The sequence below is a fragment of the Trichoderma aggressivum genome (genome assembly GCF_033847375.1).
Source record: "Trichoderma aggressivum f. europaeum strain CBS 100526 chromosome Unknown scaffold_056, whole genome shotgun sequence".
NCBI lineage: Eukaryota > Fungi > Ascomycota > Sordariomycetes > Hypocreales > Hypocreaceae > Trichoderma > Trichoderma aggressivum.
In genome coordinates, this window is record NW_026946422.1 from 142,077 (window position 1) to 154,610 (window position 12,534).

Sequence of the window (12,534 nt, forward strand, 5' to 3'; positions counted from 1 at the left end):
CACACAAATGTCCAATACTTTGTATCATGTCTCATCAATTAACTAAAAAGAAAAAAAAAAGCTCATCATAATCGAACTTTACATCTCACAACGCTCCGCCGTCATTTGTATACCGAGACAGCCCCATGCAACCAACCGCCCATATTCGCCCAGGATGAATATCTAAACCAATCACTTTTGTTTTACTTTTTTTCTTCAAGTTGAAAACAGTTGATCAAATGGAAAGCAGCGTATTCTCGTCTGTCCACTCATCTTATTTCGTAGGGTCGACGACGATGCGGCCGGCAATCTTGCCGTCGTGCATCAGGGTGTAGACGTCCTGCAGCTGGCTCAGGCCAATGGTCTTGAAGGGCACGGTGATGAGGCCGCGGCGGAAGAAGTCGAGGGCCTCGGCGGTGTCGGCGCGGTTGCCGACGTAGCTGCCCTTGATGGTGATCATGCGGATGACGGTGTCGAAGACGGGGGCGCTGAGCTGGGCGCCGGCGGGGAGGCCGATGCAGACGAGGACGCCCTTGGAGCGGAGGTACTGGGTGGCCTGCTGGAAGGGCTTCTCCTGGGCGGCGACGAGGAGGGCGGCGTGGGGGCCCTCGCCGTCGAGGGTGGCGGCGCGGACGTCGGCGACCAGGTCCTTTGTCTTTGTGAAGTCGACATAGGCGGAGGCGCCCAGCTTGAGGCACAGGTCGCGCTTCTCGTCGCCGCCGTCGATGGCGATGGTGTGCAGGCCCATGGCCTTTGCGTACTGCAGGGCGATGCTGCCCAAACCACCACCGGCGCCGACGACGGCAACGGTCTGGCCGGGGCGGGTGTTGGACTCCTTGAGGCCCTTGTAGACGGTGATGCCCGCGCACAGGATCGGGGCGACGGCCTCGAGGTCGCACTCCTTGGGGATGCGGGCGACGTGGGCGGCCTTTGCGATGGCGTACTCCTGGAAGGTGCCGTCGACGGTGTAGCCCGAGAGCAGGGCCTTGTGGCAGAGCGACTCGTCGCTGTTCTGGCAGTAGGAGCAGCTGAGGCACGAGCCGTTGAGCCACTTGATGCCGGCGTAGTCGCCAATCTCAATGTCGGTGACGAGCTCGCCGCGGGCGACGACGACGCCGGCACCCTCGTGGCCTCCGACGAGGGGCAGCTTGGTGTCGAGGGGCCAGTCGCCCATCATGGCGTGGAGGTCGGTGTGGCAGACGCCAGAGTACTTGATGTTGACGAGGACCTCATCGGGCCCAGGCTTCTGGACGGGGATCCTCTTGTAGACGACGGCTGGAGAGACAAGCTTTGTTAGCAATGGATAGATGAAGAGGCGGAGGAATTGGGAATTTGGAAAGGGGGGAAAGCATACGTCCGCCGGTCTTTTCGACAATCTGCGCCCACTGCTCAGAGGGGATATCGATGCTGCCCATGATGGATGTTGGGGAGTTGAAGTTGTGGATATGAATAGATGGAAACAGGAATCGAGTCGAGGTTGAAACTGTTTTCAAGAAGAAATGTGATGCTGAGAGGAAGAGTCTGGAAAGAACAAGCTGTAGGAAAAAAAAACACCTTCATCCAGGAGACGAACCGGCTCCTTTATACTTGTGTCCTCCTTGAAGTCCTCAGCTACATCCCACGTACACGTACGAGGACGGCAGTGATATCATGGCCGATAGGAGGGCATCCATCTCGTTTCGTCGTTCGGCTGGACGGACCGAAGCCATGATTGGGTGACTCGCAACTACACAGTGGCAATCCCCATCAAACAAAAAAAAAACACCAATGCAAGATTGCAGAAAGAAGCAAAAAGCGGCGTCGCACACGCAGTTCCATCGAGGCTGGTTTGCGATTGATGGCGTTCGGAGAAACTAAAGGCGACCAGGGGGGAGGGAAGAGCCCTGCAAAGCTGCAGAGCTACAGCTGCAAGCCCCGCCGGCCGCAGTAAATTATCATGCCATGGCGCATCATGCCACGCCCATCAAGCCATATCAGATGCATGCGGCATGCCACCTCGCAAAAAAAGCAAGCCACATCCTCATGTCCGCGCAGCAGGAATTGGCCGTGATTTGCGCCGTTGGTCCTTTTTTTTTGCCATTGTTTCTTTTTACTCCTTCTCTTGCGTCGAGTGATGTGATGAGGCCCCCGCAGCAGCATCGGAGCTCGTTTAGGGCAGATCCTTGTTGCGAAAGAGAGAGACTGAAAGCCCGTGTTCGATTGTAGTCTGTTTGTGTCGTCACACACTGTCCCGGTTCCTCTTTTCTTAATCTTTTCTTTCTTTTTTCTTTTTTTTAAATTAATGTTTTTATTTTCAATTGATAGAGTAAAGGTTACTTGTTGTTTTACATGACATCTCCAATTCTTACTGCATTGGGCAAGTACTGCATTGCCGTATAAGTGAGAATGATGCATTCTCAGTCCTGATTTACTTCCATGCATCCACGGCTTTCACGATGTCACTCTGTACTAAAATGGGCAGCAGTATACAATGTACTCGTCCCTGTAAGTTGACTCAGGTCAGTGTTGCAATATCACAACAAACCCTTCAACTCCGATGCAGATCCCCATGCATTGAGCAACCAACAAAGATGCGGGATGGAGCAGGAAAAGGTGTGCAGCGCTAGGTGCACCGGAATTCTTCAACAACAGAGACCGACACGTTGGTCCTATCATTTCCCTTCTTCCTTGCATGCCCCGGCGTCTCAAGCCGCTTCATCATACACAGCTAGACGGTGATGCCTAGATAGCTACACAAGGGGGGAAGCTATTCGTTGCTAAAGCTTTGACTTTACGCCAGGCCAAAGCTATCCTCTGCATTCTTCTTCCCACTGTGAAGCAGCCACCGATGCAACATATCTAGTTACGTACAAACTGCAGCCCAGATAGAATGCTGAGCGGCACTCACGGGCAAAAGTGGGCTCCAAGCCACGATGTTTCGAAAGGGCGGAAGGGAGCGGATGGTAAGGAGGGGGGATCATCTAGATGCAGAGTAGCGTTGTGGAATCCGGGGATGGTTAGGAGGAGGAGGAGAGCAAGGCCTCGAATCTCCGAGTGTCACGATGGGCGTGGGGTTTGATGGGGAGAGTTATGTCAGTGCTTTACCATTGCTTACCGTGCAGCAAGGGAGCTTCAATGGTTGTCCTTGTGACCGGTTTCCGGAGACGGGAGTGCCGTGATGCTGGCAAGATGCTCGCAGGGAGACTATGTGATACAATAAACAAAGCATACATACACAGAGATACTCATGAGTAAGAGCAAGACTATCAATAGCAACCTGACTAGTAAATAGGATCAAGCTACAATTCTCATCAAAGATACTCAAGATACACTCCTAAAGATGGATAGATCAGAGGCTTGCTTCACTTCACCAGCCCCAAACCCCAGATCAGATCCCATGACAAGCCAGCCAAGCTCGGTATTCCTCTCCCGAAGCCGTCGTACAATTCTCCCCCCCCTCCCAACAAACCCGCTCCTCTTCCCCAGAAAACCAACCTATCCAGATCAAACAAGAACAGCTGCCTAGGTAGCCACCAGATCCTTCCAATCCCCATTCCCAGCAATACATCCCAGCAAACAAGCCTCCAAATCCCGTCAATGCCCAGAGTCCCCCGTTCCGCCGATGGATGCGGGACCTGATAAGCTCTTCGCTCGAACGGATCTCTGTCTAATCCAGCTACTGCTATAGTACTGCCCGGGAGGCTTTCCCGGGCCACTATGCCCCTCTTGTTGTTAGCTCTATCTCCATATTCTTCTATTCCTCCTGGGGGGCCTTTGTTTCGTCTCTTTTCCCCCAGCTTTTTTTTTCCTCAAGTAGAAAGAATCTGGGGTGCATAGTGCGGGTTGGGGCGCAAGTCCGACGGATTCTTGGAAACTACCCTGGACTGGATAGTTTATGCACTGGGGGGGAAGAAGCGTCAAGGTTTCCAGCCGTCGAGAGTCCGGCTCTGCGGAGGGCAGATGTGCAAAATGCGGGGGAAGCCTAGAATTCGGTGCCTTGGTAGATGGAGCATCTTTCATCCTCAGCTGGCGGGCGTTGGGGATGCGATTATTGGTTGGTGATCGGCGGGCAGCGGGATGGAGATGGAGATGGTTTACGAGTTGCTTTGCCAGGCACATGGCCAGTAGTAGTAAATGGTGGTCCCTGGTAGATCTACAAATCATCGAATTCCCCTTATCAGCGAGATTGATGAGCCCCCTCTTTGTATAGAGTTGCTACAGGATATACTCGTTCTGGTCCTGTTTCTGCTCCTTGTCTGTTCCTGTTCCTGTTCCTCTGTCGTATGTGTATGCCCATCTGATCCTTTCAACCGAACAGACTCACCTTCTCCGTCAACATCCAGACATTCTACTCCAACAAACCTGAAAGAACACGTGGGCAAACACGCAGCACAACGCACTCGAACATCACCTCGGCCAACCTCGTATCCCCTCACAAAGGACACAAAGTCTTCAAGCTCCATAAAAGGACTCGTGATTTCATTTCATTAATAAAAAAAAAAGAGACAAAGCGCTCAAATCTTTGACAAATGATAGCAGCGAAAAAGCTGTCCTCTCCCCCGCCTGCTTCTCTCTCCCGTCTCTCTACCCCCGCTGTCATGTCTACGCAGCAGCAGGAATCTCAATCGACTTCTCAATACCATCGGCCGTCGCAGAGTTGATCTTCTTGCCAGTCTTGGCAATCTTGGTCAGGACCGTCTCGTAAGGCAGCGCAGTGACGACCTTTGCGCTCTGGTTCTCGAGGGAAACCTCGTAGCTCTCGACGCCTGCAACACGCAACCCCCTACATCAGTCCCCGACAGAAAAGAAGAAAAGAAAGAGAGAGAGAGAGAGAAGAGCACATACCGTCAAGCTTCTTGAGCACGCGGTCGATGGCGCCGGAGCAGCCGCCGCAGGTCATGGTGACGTTGAACTCGTAGGTGTGCGTGTCGGCCATTTTTTGCTGTTGTTGCGGTTGGTTTGTAATCTGGCTTATCTGAACAGATAAATTGACTTTTGCGATGAATGCGATAGAAGAAGGAGAAAATAGATTGTTGGGTGGTTTTTTTTTTTTTTGGAATGATGCGGAAGAAGAAGAACAAGTGCGAGCGAAGAATCAGCTTCTCTTTATGAAGGGGCTGACACAAAGGTCCGATTAATAATTGCTCTTCTAAGATGTCAAAAAAGGAACATCGCCAAAGAACCAAAAAAAGGCTGCTCGTCACTGAAGCGGGAATTGCGCCACACCAAAATGGAAGGGGGACTCGATTGCTGTAACTCTGTCTGTCCCAAGGGGGTGGTTAGAGATCCATGTACCGGATACCTGCTAGTCCAAGTGTTTTCGTTACTATACCTTGGCTGAGTGCGGTGAGGGAGATTTGCGGAGGTATAGTGTACTGCCTGGGGAAACAAGTGCCCCGCTAGAGGGAGCTTTGGGGGGGCGGGATGTGAAACTTGCTCACGGCGTTGGATTGAACAGATGGGAAAGTATTTTGTGTGAGAATGAGAATAGGGGGCTCGATGAATTACGAATTTGATGTGTTGGGTTTGTATGTGCTAATGTATGTATATAAGATGAATTGCCCCCTTTATTCGGGTTGTGATTCGTGTCGTTTGAGGCCGTTTCGCCGGATTGCGTCATTTGCGCCTGGTCCGTATCGTCAAGCTTGTCTCAGTCTCAGCTCTTACACGGAGACGTGCAATGGATCAGACATGTGTTGGTCATCGCCACAAGACAGCGACAGAGTAGTCATTGAGAGGATCATAAATCATAAATCATTCATTGCTCACAAGACTACATAGATGCCCGTCATACATACAATTCACACACTAATACACAGCAAACAGTCAGTCGCAGTCACAGTTCACACATCATGTCTCCTCCCAGCAAGACAACATCAATACATCAAGACACAGCCAGCGTCAAACCCCTAGAACCGCGACTCAACCTTTTGCAGCGTATCCTGCAGCGCCCAATCATTCCTCGCCTTCTTGCTCATCACCGCCTCCGCCTGCGTCTTCGTAAACCCCCTCGCCTCCACCGCGGGATTGTATCCCAGCCCGTTCGCCTCGCCAACCGCCCTCGAGTCCAGCGTCGTCGGCGCAACCCCCCCGTCGGCGCGCCGATACACCGTCACCACCACGGCGCCGCCCAGGCCGAGGTTGTGCTGCAGGCAGTATCGCGTGTTGGGCACGGCGCGGTTGTTCGCCCACCCGCGCAGGTGCCAGACCAGCTCGGCGCACTGCGCGATGCCCGTGGCGCCCAGCGGGTGGCCCTTTGAGATGAGCCCGCCCGACGGGTTGACGAGATACTTGCCGCCGTACGTGATGTCGCCGCTGCGCACCAGCTCGTGCGCTTTCCCCTTGTCGCTGAGCCCGAGGGCGTCAATGGCCACCATCTCGTTTGCGCTGAAGCAGTCGTGCAGCTCCACGACTTGCACGTCCCGCGGCGAGATGCCCGCCTCGCCCGCCGCCGTCCGGACCGCGTGCTGCGTCATCTCGTAGCCCATCAGGTCGATGGCGCCGCGCGAGAAGACGCTCGCGCCGTCCGTCGCCAGGCACTGCCCGGCAATCTCCACGGCCTGCGCCCGGAGGTGCGGCCGCCGGTCGAGAAACTCGTGCGACACCAGGATCGCCGCCGCGCCGCCGTCTGAAGTGGGACAGCACTGGAGCTTGGTCAGCGGATCGTGGATCGTCGGCGACTTGAGCACCTCGTCCAGCGTGTACACCTGCTGGAACTGCGAGTAAGGGTTGTTGGGCGAGTGTGCGTGGTTGACGCGCGCAATCTCCGCAAAGTCCTCGGCCGTGGCGCCGTACCTCTCCATGTACTCGCGCCCTGCGTTGCCAAACATCTGCGCCGCCCCCGGGGCATTCGTGACGCCCCTCGTCTCAGCCATCATCTTGACCGTCGTGCCCGTCGGGTTCTCGCGGTCCTTCCAGAAGCTCTGCAGGCTGCCCGGGTTCATCTTCTCGAAGCCCACCACCATGACGCAGTCGGCCGCGCCGTTGGCGATGAGCGTGCGGCCCATGGCCAGCCCCGTCGAGCCCGTCGAGCAGTTGTTGTTGACGTTGTAGACGGGGATCTTGGTCAGCCCGAACTGGTAAAACACGCGCTGCCCGCAGGTGCTGTCGCCGTAGCAGTAGCACGCGATGCCCTGGTCCACGTCGTCGTAGCTGATGTGCGCGTCCAGCAGCGCCTTGACGCCGGCCTCGTAGCCCAGCTCGGTGTAGTCGACCTTGCCCCGGGGCTTGATGAACTTGGTCATGCCCACGCCGAGGACATAGACGGGCGACTTTTGCTTGGGAGCCATGATTGGCGTGTGATATATAGCCTCTGTTTTGTGGTTGTGACTGTATTCTTGTGTCTTTCAACCCATCAGAGCCTCGTAAAACCACTACTCAAGGCAGAACACGTACATCTCCCTTTTATATCGGCGTATTCGGAGTATAGGGAGCAGTATCGGCAGTTTATATGCACGTGAATGTATGCTGCATCGTGGCAGAATGCGGGGGAGACAGGCGTTGATCGGACCTTGGGAATCCGGGGCACGATGCCGAGGTACTGTATGTACTGCGGGCCGTCCAGCCCGTATTACCCGTTTCTGTTTCGAGTTGTCGGTGGAGCGATCAAAGCCTGCTTGGTCCATTTAGTTTTCGGGGCCCGCCACAATCTTAATCCGAGAATCTTAAAGGCATAATAGAGAGAAAACAGGGAGTCATGACAAAGAAGGGACGTTGATTGATTTTTCATGAGCCTTGGTGTTACGCACGTGAGACAGAAAGGATGAGGGGATTACAAATTGGGACTCGGCCGAGCATTGTCAGTCAGTGCTTTTTTTGTTGCGGCGTGTGCACAAGGTGGACTTAAATTCCACCGGCTCACCGGCCGAGTCACGGATCCGATCAAAGTATATCGGCCGAGTGGACGGATTGATTCAAAAGATGCCCGAATGGCAGAACGATGGAAACAAATATATAAACGGCATTTCCAGACCTTGTAGAATCTTTGTAAAACTTCATAAACATCTTCATCCTCCTATTCAGACAGACAAATTCAAACCAAAAAAAAAAAAAAAAACTTGCTTTATTAATTACAGCCTTGGTTTCACTTACACGCACCCTCATATCAACCACTTACAACATCCACCCTCCCACTTTCAAATCAAACAACAACACAAAACATCATATACATCCCACATCCACAAAACATGCACATCTTCATCTCCGGAGCCACCGGACGCAACGGCCGCATCGCCCTCTCCAACGCCCTCTCCCGCAACCACACCGTCACCGTCCTAACCCGCAACCCATCCTCCCTCCCCCCACACCCAAACCTCACCATCATACAAGGTACGTTTCGCAAACCACCCTTTCTTCCACAAAACTAACCATGCAAAAAACCAGGCTCCCCCTCCTCCCAACAAGACGTCCAAACCGCCCTCCTAACACCATCCCCCCCCTCCACCGTCCTCATCACCCTCAACCAGCGCCGCACCTCCGACAGCCCCTTCGCCCCCCTCTCCCCCGACTCCCCCCCCAACCTCCTCGCCGCAACAACCAGCGTCCTCCTCGCCGCCGTCGCCGCCACGCCACTCGCAGCACACCCTCCCAAGGTCGTCGTAAACTCCATCTTCGGCGCTCGCGAGTCCTGGAAGAACCTCAGCTGGGCTTTCCGCGCCGTCCTGAGCCACAGCACCATGAAGTTTGCCGTCAAGGACCACAACGACATGGATACGCTGGTCCGGGAGAGCGGCGTGCCGTTTGTCTTTGCGAGAGCGCCGAGATTGACCGAAGGGCCGGCTGCACAAGTTAAAATCTGGCCGGACAATGGTCAGGGATGCGGCTGGAACGTGACGCTGAGCAGGGAAAGCTTGGGAGCGTGGCTCATCACGGCAGCAGAGTCCGATGAGTGGGATGGCAAGGCCCCGGTGCTGACCAACTGATGGCCATCGTGTTAGAGATACGTGTAAGAGAGCAGCAATAGCAGTATAATAGCAAATGTATTAATTAGAGGCCCGCCATTCACACCATGGTACGACTTGTTGCCTATCAAGATTCCACCCTCCCTATATTGTACATATACAACCAAAAGAAGAAAAAGACAAGAAAAAAAAGAAGAGGAAGAAAAAGCCTCTTCACCTTGCTCTAAACACTAACGCGCGTAGGGTATCTCCTTCTCTCACACACTTTCCTATAAGAAACCAACCAGAATGTGACCGACCATGTTACTCAGAGCCAATACTCGCCAATCAGTAGCCTCTATATATGAGGAGGAACCCAAATGACCATGACGTTCGTCGCTCGTTCAAGCCGTAGAAGAAGACGAAACAATCATAATGAAGAGAGGACAAACAATAGAAAAGACAACAAGATACAAGCAGACAGATGAAGCAGAATGAAAGAAAAGATTAATAGACGAACAGAACCACAAAGGGCGGGCTAGAAAAGTCGGAATCAATCCCAGCCATCCCACATTATCCAGCCGCCCAGTTCTGTGGTAGGGTCCGAAAGGCCTCCCATGCCGTAGCCTTGCTGCACGTAAGGCATCCTGCCATGGGAGTACGCGTCGTTGGCGCTGCCTAGATATGAATTGCGCAGCTTATCCGCCGTCACATTGGTGGTCCTCAAGCAAGCATCCAGCAAGCCAAACAAATTGTTGGTAATCTCTTCGCTTCGGACATCAGCTTTTCTTACGCTCTCCAGCACAACGGCAATGCACAAAACGTCTTTGACATCACTGCCGCGGATAAGCCCAACTAGGAGATCGATTGTCTTCTGCACCGTGCCAATCAGCCGCGCCGGCGTCCACAACATCAGATCATCCGGTATGTACGCCGGAAAATCGTCTACAGGGACTGGCGAAGACCGTATCCCGTGCTGATCGAGCATGACGGTATCGGCAGAAGGCCGGAGGGGCGGCCTGATAAAGTAGCAAACGCTCAGGGCCGCCTGGACAATGTCCCGCCGCAGCATCTGCACGTACATTTCAGCAACGTCTGGAAAGTGAGGCAGATTAGGATCGACCTCGTCCAGGTATTTCAAAATCACCATGCAGGACCGCAGGTATGCCCGCGAGATTTGCGTTGGAGCTTCAGGGGCCGCCATGGCAAAGGGTCGATACAAGGCCAGCAGAGGCCGGCGCACGTGCATGTCGAGAATGACGCGGTTTCTCCAGAGCCTGCTCTTCTGCGCATCGCTGAGGGCTGCGTGCCGCGGGAAGATGTAGTTGATGTCCTCGAGGAAGCGGTCGAGCTTTCCGCCCACGTCCAGCACCTCTTGATAATCACGAATGGTGTCGATGCGGTTAATCATGTGCGCCACTCTCATCCGCGTGGGGAGCGTCATGACCGTATAGACCTGGATCTGGCTGTCTGTTGCTTGGTCAAGGGGCCGAGACGGCGGCAGCTCCGTCATTTCCGGGTAGAGGTCGACGTCGTTGAGATTTCGCGGCGGCCGGCAGGAATAGTCGCCATCTCGGGTGAGACAGGGCATGTTGGCAGCAATGGACATGTACAAGTCCATGTCCAGGACGGTGAACCACAGCCTTCTTCTAATCTCGCCGTGGAACACCGTCATGCGCGGTTCAAACTCGGAGGGATCTCTGTGGAGCCCCATGGACATTGCCATGCGTACGACGAAGCCCAGGTGATTCCACGAGTCTTGTGCCCGCGGAATAATCATTCTCTTGGCCAGCAACAGCAGCACCTCGACTTGCAGCGTGGCAAGCTCCACGAGCTGCTTGCCTTTGAGGCCGTCCAGCCATATTCGAATCAGCGCGCACGCAGTCGGGATGTGCACGCCCTCTACGCGTTCTTGGTGAACCAATCCCCTTGATTTGGTATCGAACCGAGACGCCACCGCCAGGACCGACAGCATCTGTGGCAGAAAATGCTCAGCCTGCGGGCTGCCTTGCCAGTATTGGTTATACTGTTCCACGAATGTTGGAGTGTGAAGGATTCTGAACTGGGTCTCCGAGGTGTCGAGATAGGCGGCCAGCAGGCGGTCACAGACCACCTTCTTGGGCAAGATGTCCGTCATTCGCTTGTGTATGGGCATCATGGAATCCACAAAGACGGTAATGGGGGTCAGCGACTTTGTCAATTCGCCTCGTAGGTGCTTATGTAGGGCCTCAAAGCTGGGGAAGGGCTCCCGCTGGAAGTTGTGTGCCACATATGCCTTTGCATCGTCAAACTAGAACACGGGGGAGCGTTGAGGGTCAGCTTCTGGGTTGGCCAATATCAAAAGAAAAAAAAGAGAATCGAAAGCAAAACTTGCCCCTCCGACACACGACCGATCCCGACTTACCAGATTCAACAGCACCCGGGGGTCGTTCTGCCCGAAATACCGGGTTCGCAAGGCCCCGCGCTTCACTGTCAGTCCCCGTATCGTCTCTGGTGGCGCGGCGACGATCCTGCCGCCGCCGAGCTCGGCCCTGCTGGGGCTTCGCACGAGGACCTGCTTCTCCAGCCGCTCCATGCGTATGGACAGCTCCTCGAGCAGCGGCAGGCTGGCAGAATCGCTCGCCTTGTTCGGTCTGGCGGCGCCAGCATCGCTGTACGTGCTGCCCAGCCCGGGCAGAGTGCTGTGCGAGTAGTTGCGCTTGGCTGGCCGGCCCGGCTCAGCTGCCTCTGCGTCCGAGCCTTCGGACAGGTTGGCCGAGTCCTGGTCGGGCGCGTACTTGCAGGGACGGCTCGACTTTTGGCACTGCGAGCAAGGACAGAGGCGATCGCATCGCAGCTTGCGCTTCCGACACTCGGTACACGACTTGACGGGCCGTGGCCGCTTGACGCTACGCTGTGGTTGTTGTTGTTGTGGTTGCTGCTGCTGCTGCTGCTGCTGCTGCTGCTGTGACGACTGCTGCGCCTGCGATTGCGACTGCGCCTGCGACTGCAGCTGTGACTGCGAATGTGACGCGCCCAAGTGATGCTGGTGCGGCGAAGGCTGCTGAGACATGGACGAAGTGTCGTAGGGACTTGCCCCTTCGCTGGGGTTGGAGGCATCGACGCCCATGGCTGGCGACTGAGCCACTCCCGGCTCGGTGATGGAAGGATACGTATGCATTGAGGCCATCCGATGGGCAAGACGGGGGCAGAGATGGGAGATGGGATATGCGAGATGGCTGGGCGGCCGAGTGATTCGGCCGATCGGAGAAGGGGCAGAGGGTCGACTTTGAAATACTATGTGCTTGTGATGTCAAGGAGACGGCACGCATACAAGTCGCTTATCTAACGGCAGCACGCCAACGCCAAGCATAACGGACAGCAACGGCAACACAAGGCAGGCAGGAGACGCAAAAGACTGCAGAGGAGTGGGAGAGGAATTGGAGGAAAAGACGAGGACGACGGAGAGGGGGGGGGTGTGATTGTAGGAAGTGGCTTGAAGAGAGCTGTTCGTCTCGTCTCTTGTGACTTTTTTTTTTTTGTCTGTCTTTGGTCGAGCCTCTTGTTTGCGCTCGCTCATACACCTCTCACAACCAAAGAGCGCCCTCCGGCTTTCCCTATCTCTGTTCGTCGTCCGCTGGAAGGAAAAGGGACGCAAGTCCAGCTCAGCCATGCAGCGGAAAGCTCCGAGGCTGGTGGGATGGTGCGTCGTCGTCAC

General features: G+C 54.9%; 5 protein-coding genes across 5 annotated transcripts; 1 reads left to right on the forward strand and 4 right to left on the reverse strand.

The window, feature by feature from the left end:
* Positions 1 to 253: 253 nt before the first annotated feature.
* On the reverse strand, positions 254 to 1,394 carry Triagg1_9626 (uncharacterized protein; the record flags this gene model as incomplete). Its single annotated transcript, XM_062904604.1, has 2 exons — positions 254 to 1,254; positions 1,334 to 1,394. The coding sequence occupies 2 exons, from the start codon at positions 1,392 to 1,394 to the stop codon at positions 254 to 256; spliced, it is 1,062 nt and encodes a 353-aa protein (XP_062751443.1).
* Positions 1,395 to 4,560: 3,166 nt separating this feature from the next.
* Positions 4,561 to 4,894, reverse strand: Triagg1_9627 (uncharacterized protein; the record flags this gene model as incomplete). Its single annotated transcript, XM_062904606.1, has 2 exons — positions 4,561 to 4,724; positions 4,804 to 4,894. The coding sequence occupies 2 exons, from the start codon at positions 4,892 to 4,894 to the stop codon at positions 4,561 to 4,563; spliced, it is 255 nt and encodes an 84-aa protein (XP_062751444.1).
* A 973-nt stretch (positions 4,895 to 5,867) lies between these two features.
* Positions 5,868 to 7,247, reverse strand: Triagg1_9628 (uncharacterized protein; the record flags this gene model as incomplete). Its single annotated transcript, XM_062904607.1, has 1 exon — positions 5,868 to 7,247. One exon carries the CDS (start codon positions 7,245 to 7,247, stop codon positions 5,868 to 5,870), a length of 1,380 nt encoding a protein of 459 aa, XP_062751445.1.
* Positions 7,248 to 8,144: 897 nt separating this feature from the next.
* On the forward strand, positions 8,145 to 8,879 carry Triagg1_9629 (uncharacterized protein; the record flags this gene model as incomplete). Its single annotated transcript, XM_062904608.1, has 2 exons — positions 8,145 to 8,286; positions 8,341 to 8,879. 2 exons carry the CDS (start codon positions 8,145 to 8,147, stop codon positions 8,877 to 8,879), a joined length of 681 nt encoding a protein of 226 aa, XP_062751446.1.
* A 511-nt stretch (positions 8,880 to 9,390) lies between these two features.
* On the reverse strand, positions 9,391 to 12,006 carry Triagg1_9630 (transcriptional regulator family: Fungal Specific TF; the record flags this gene model as incomplete). Its single annotated transcript, XM_062904609.1, has 2 exons — positions 9,391 to 11,127; positions 11,242 to 12,006. The coding sequence occupies 2 exons, from the start codon at positions 12,004 to 12,006 to the stop codon at positions 9,391 to 9,393; spliced, it is 2,502 nt and encodes an 833-aa protein (XP_062751447.1).
* Between the last annotated feature and the right edge of the window lie 528 nt (positions 12,007 to 12,534).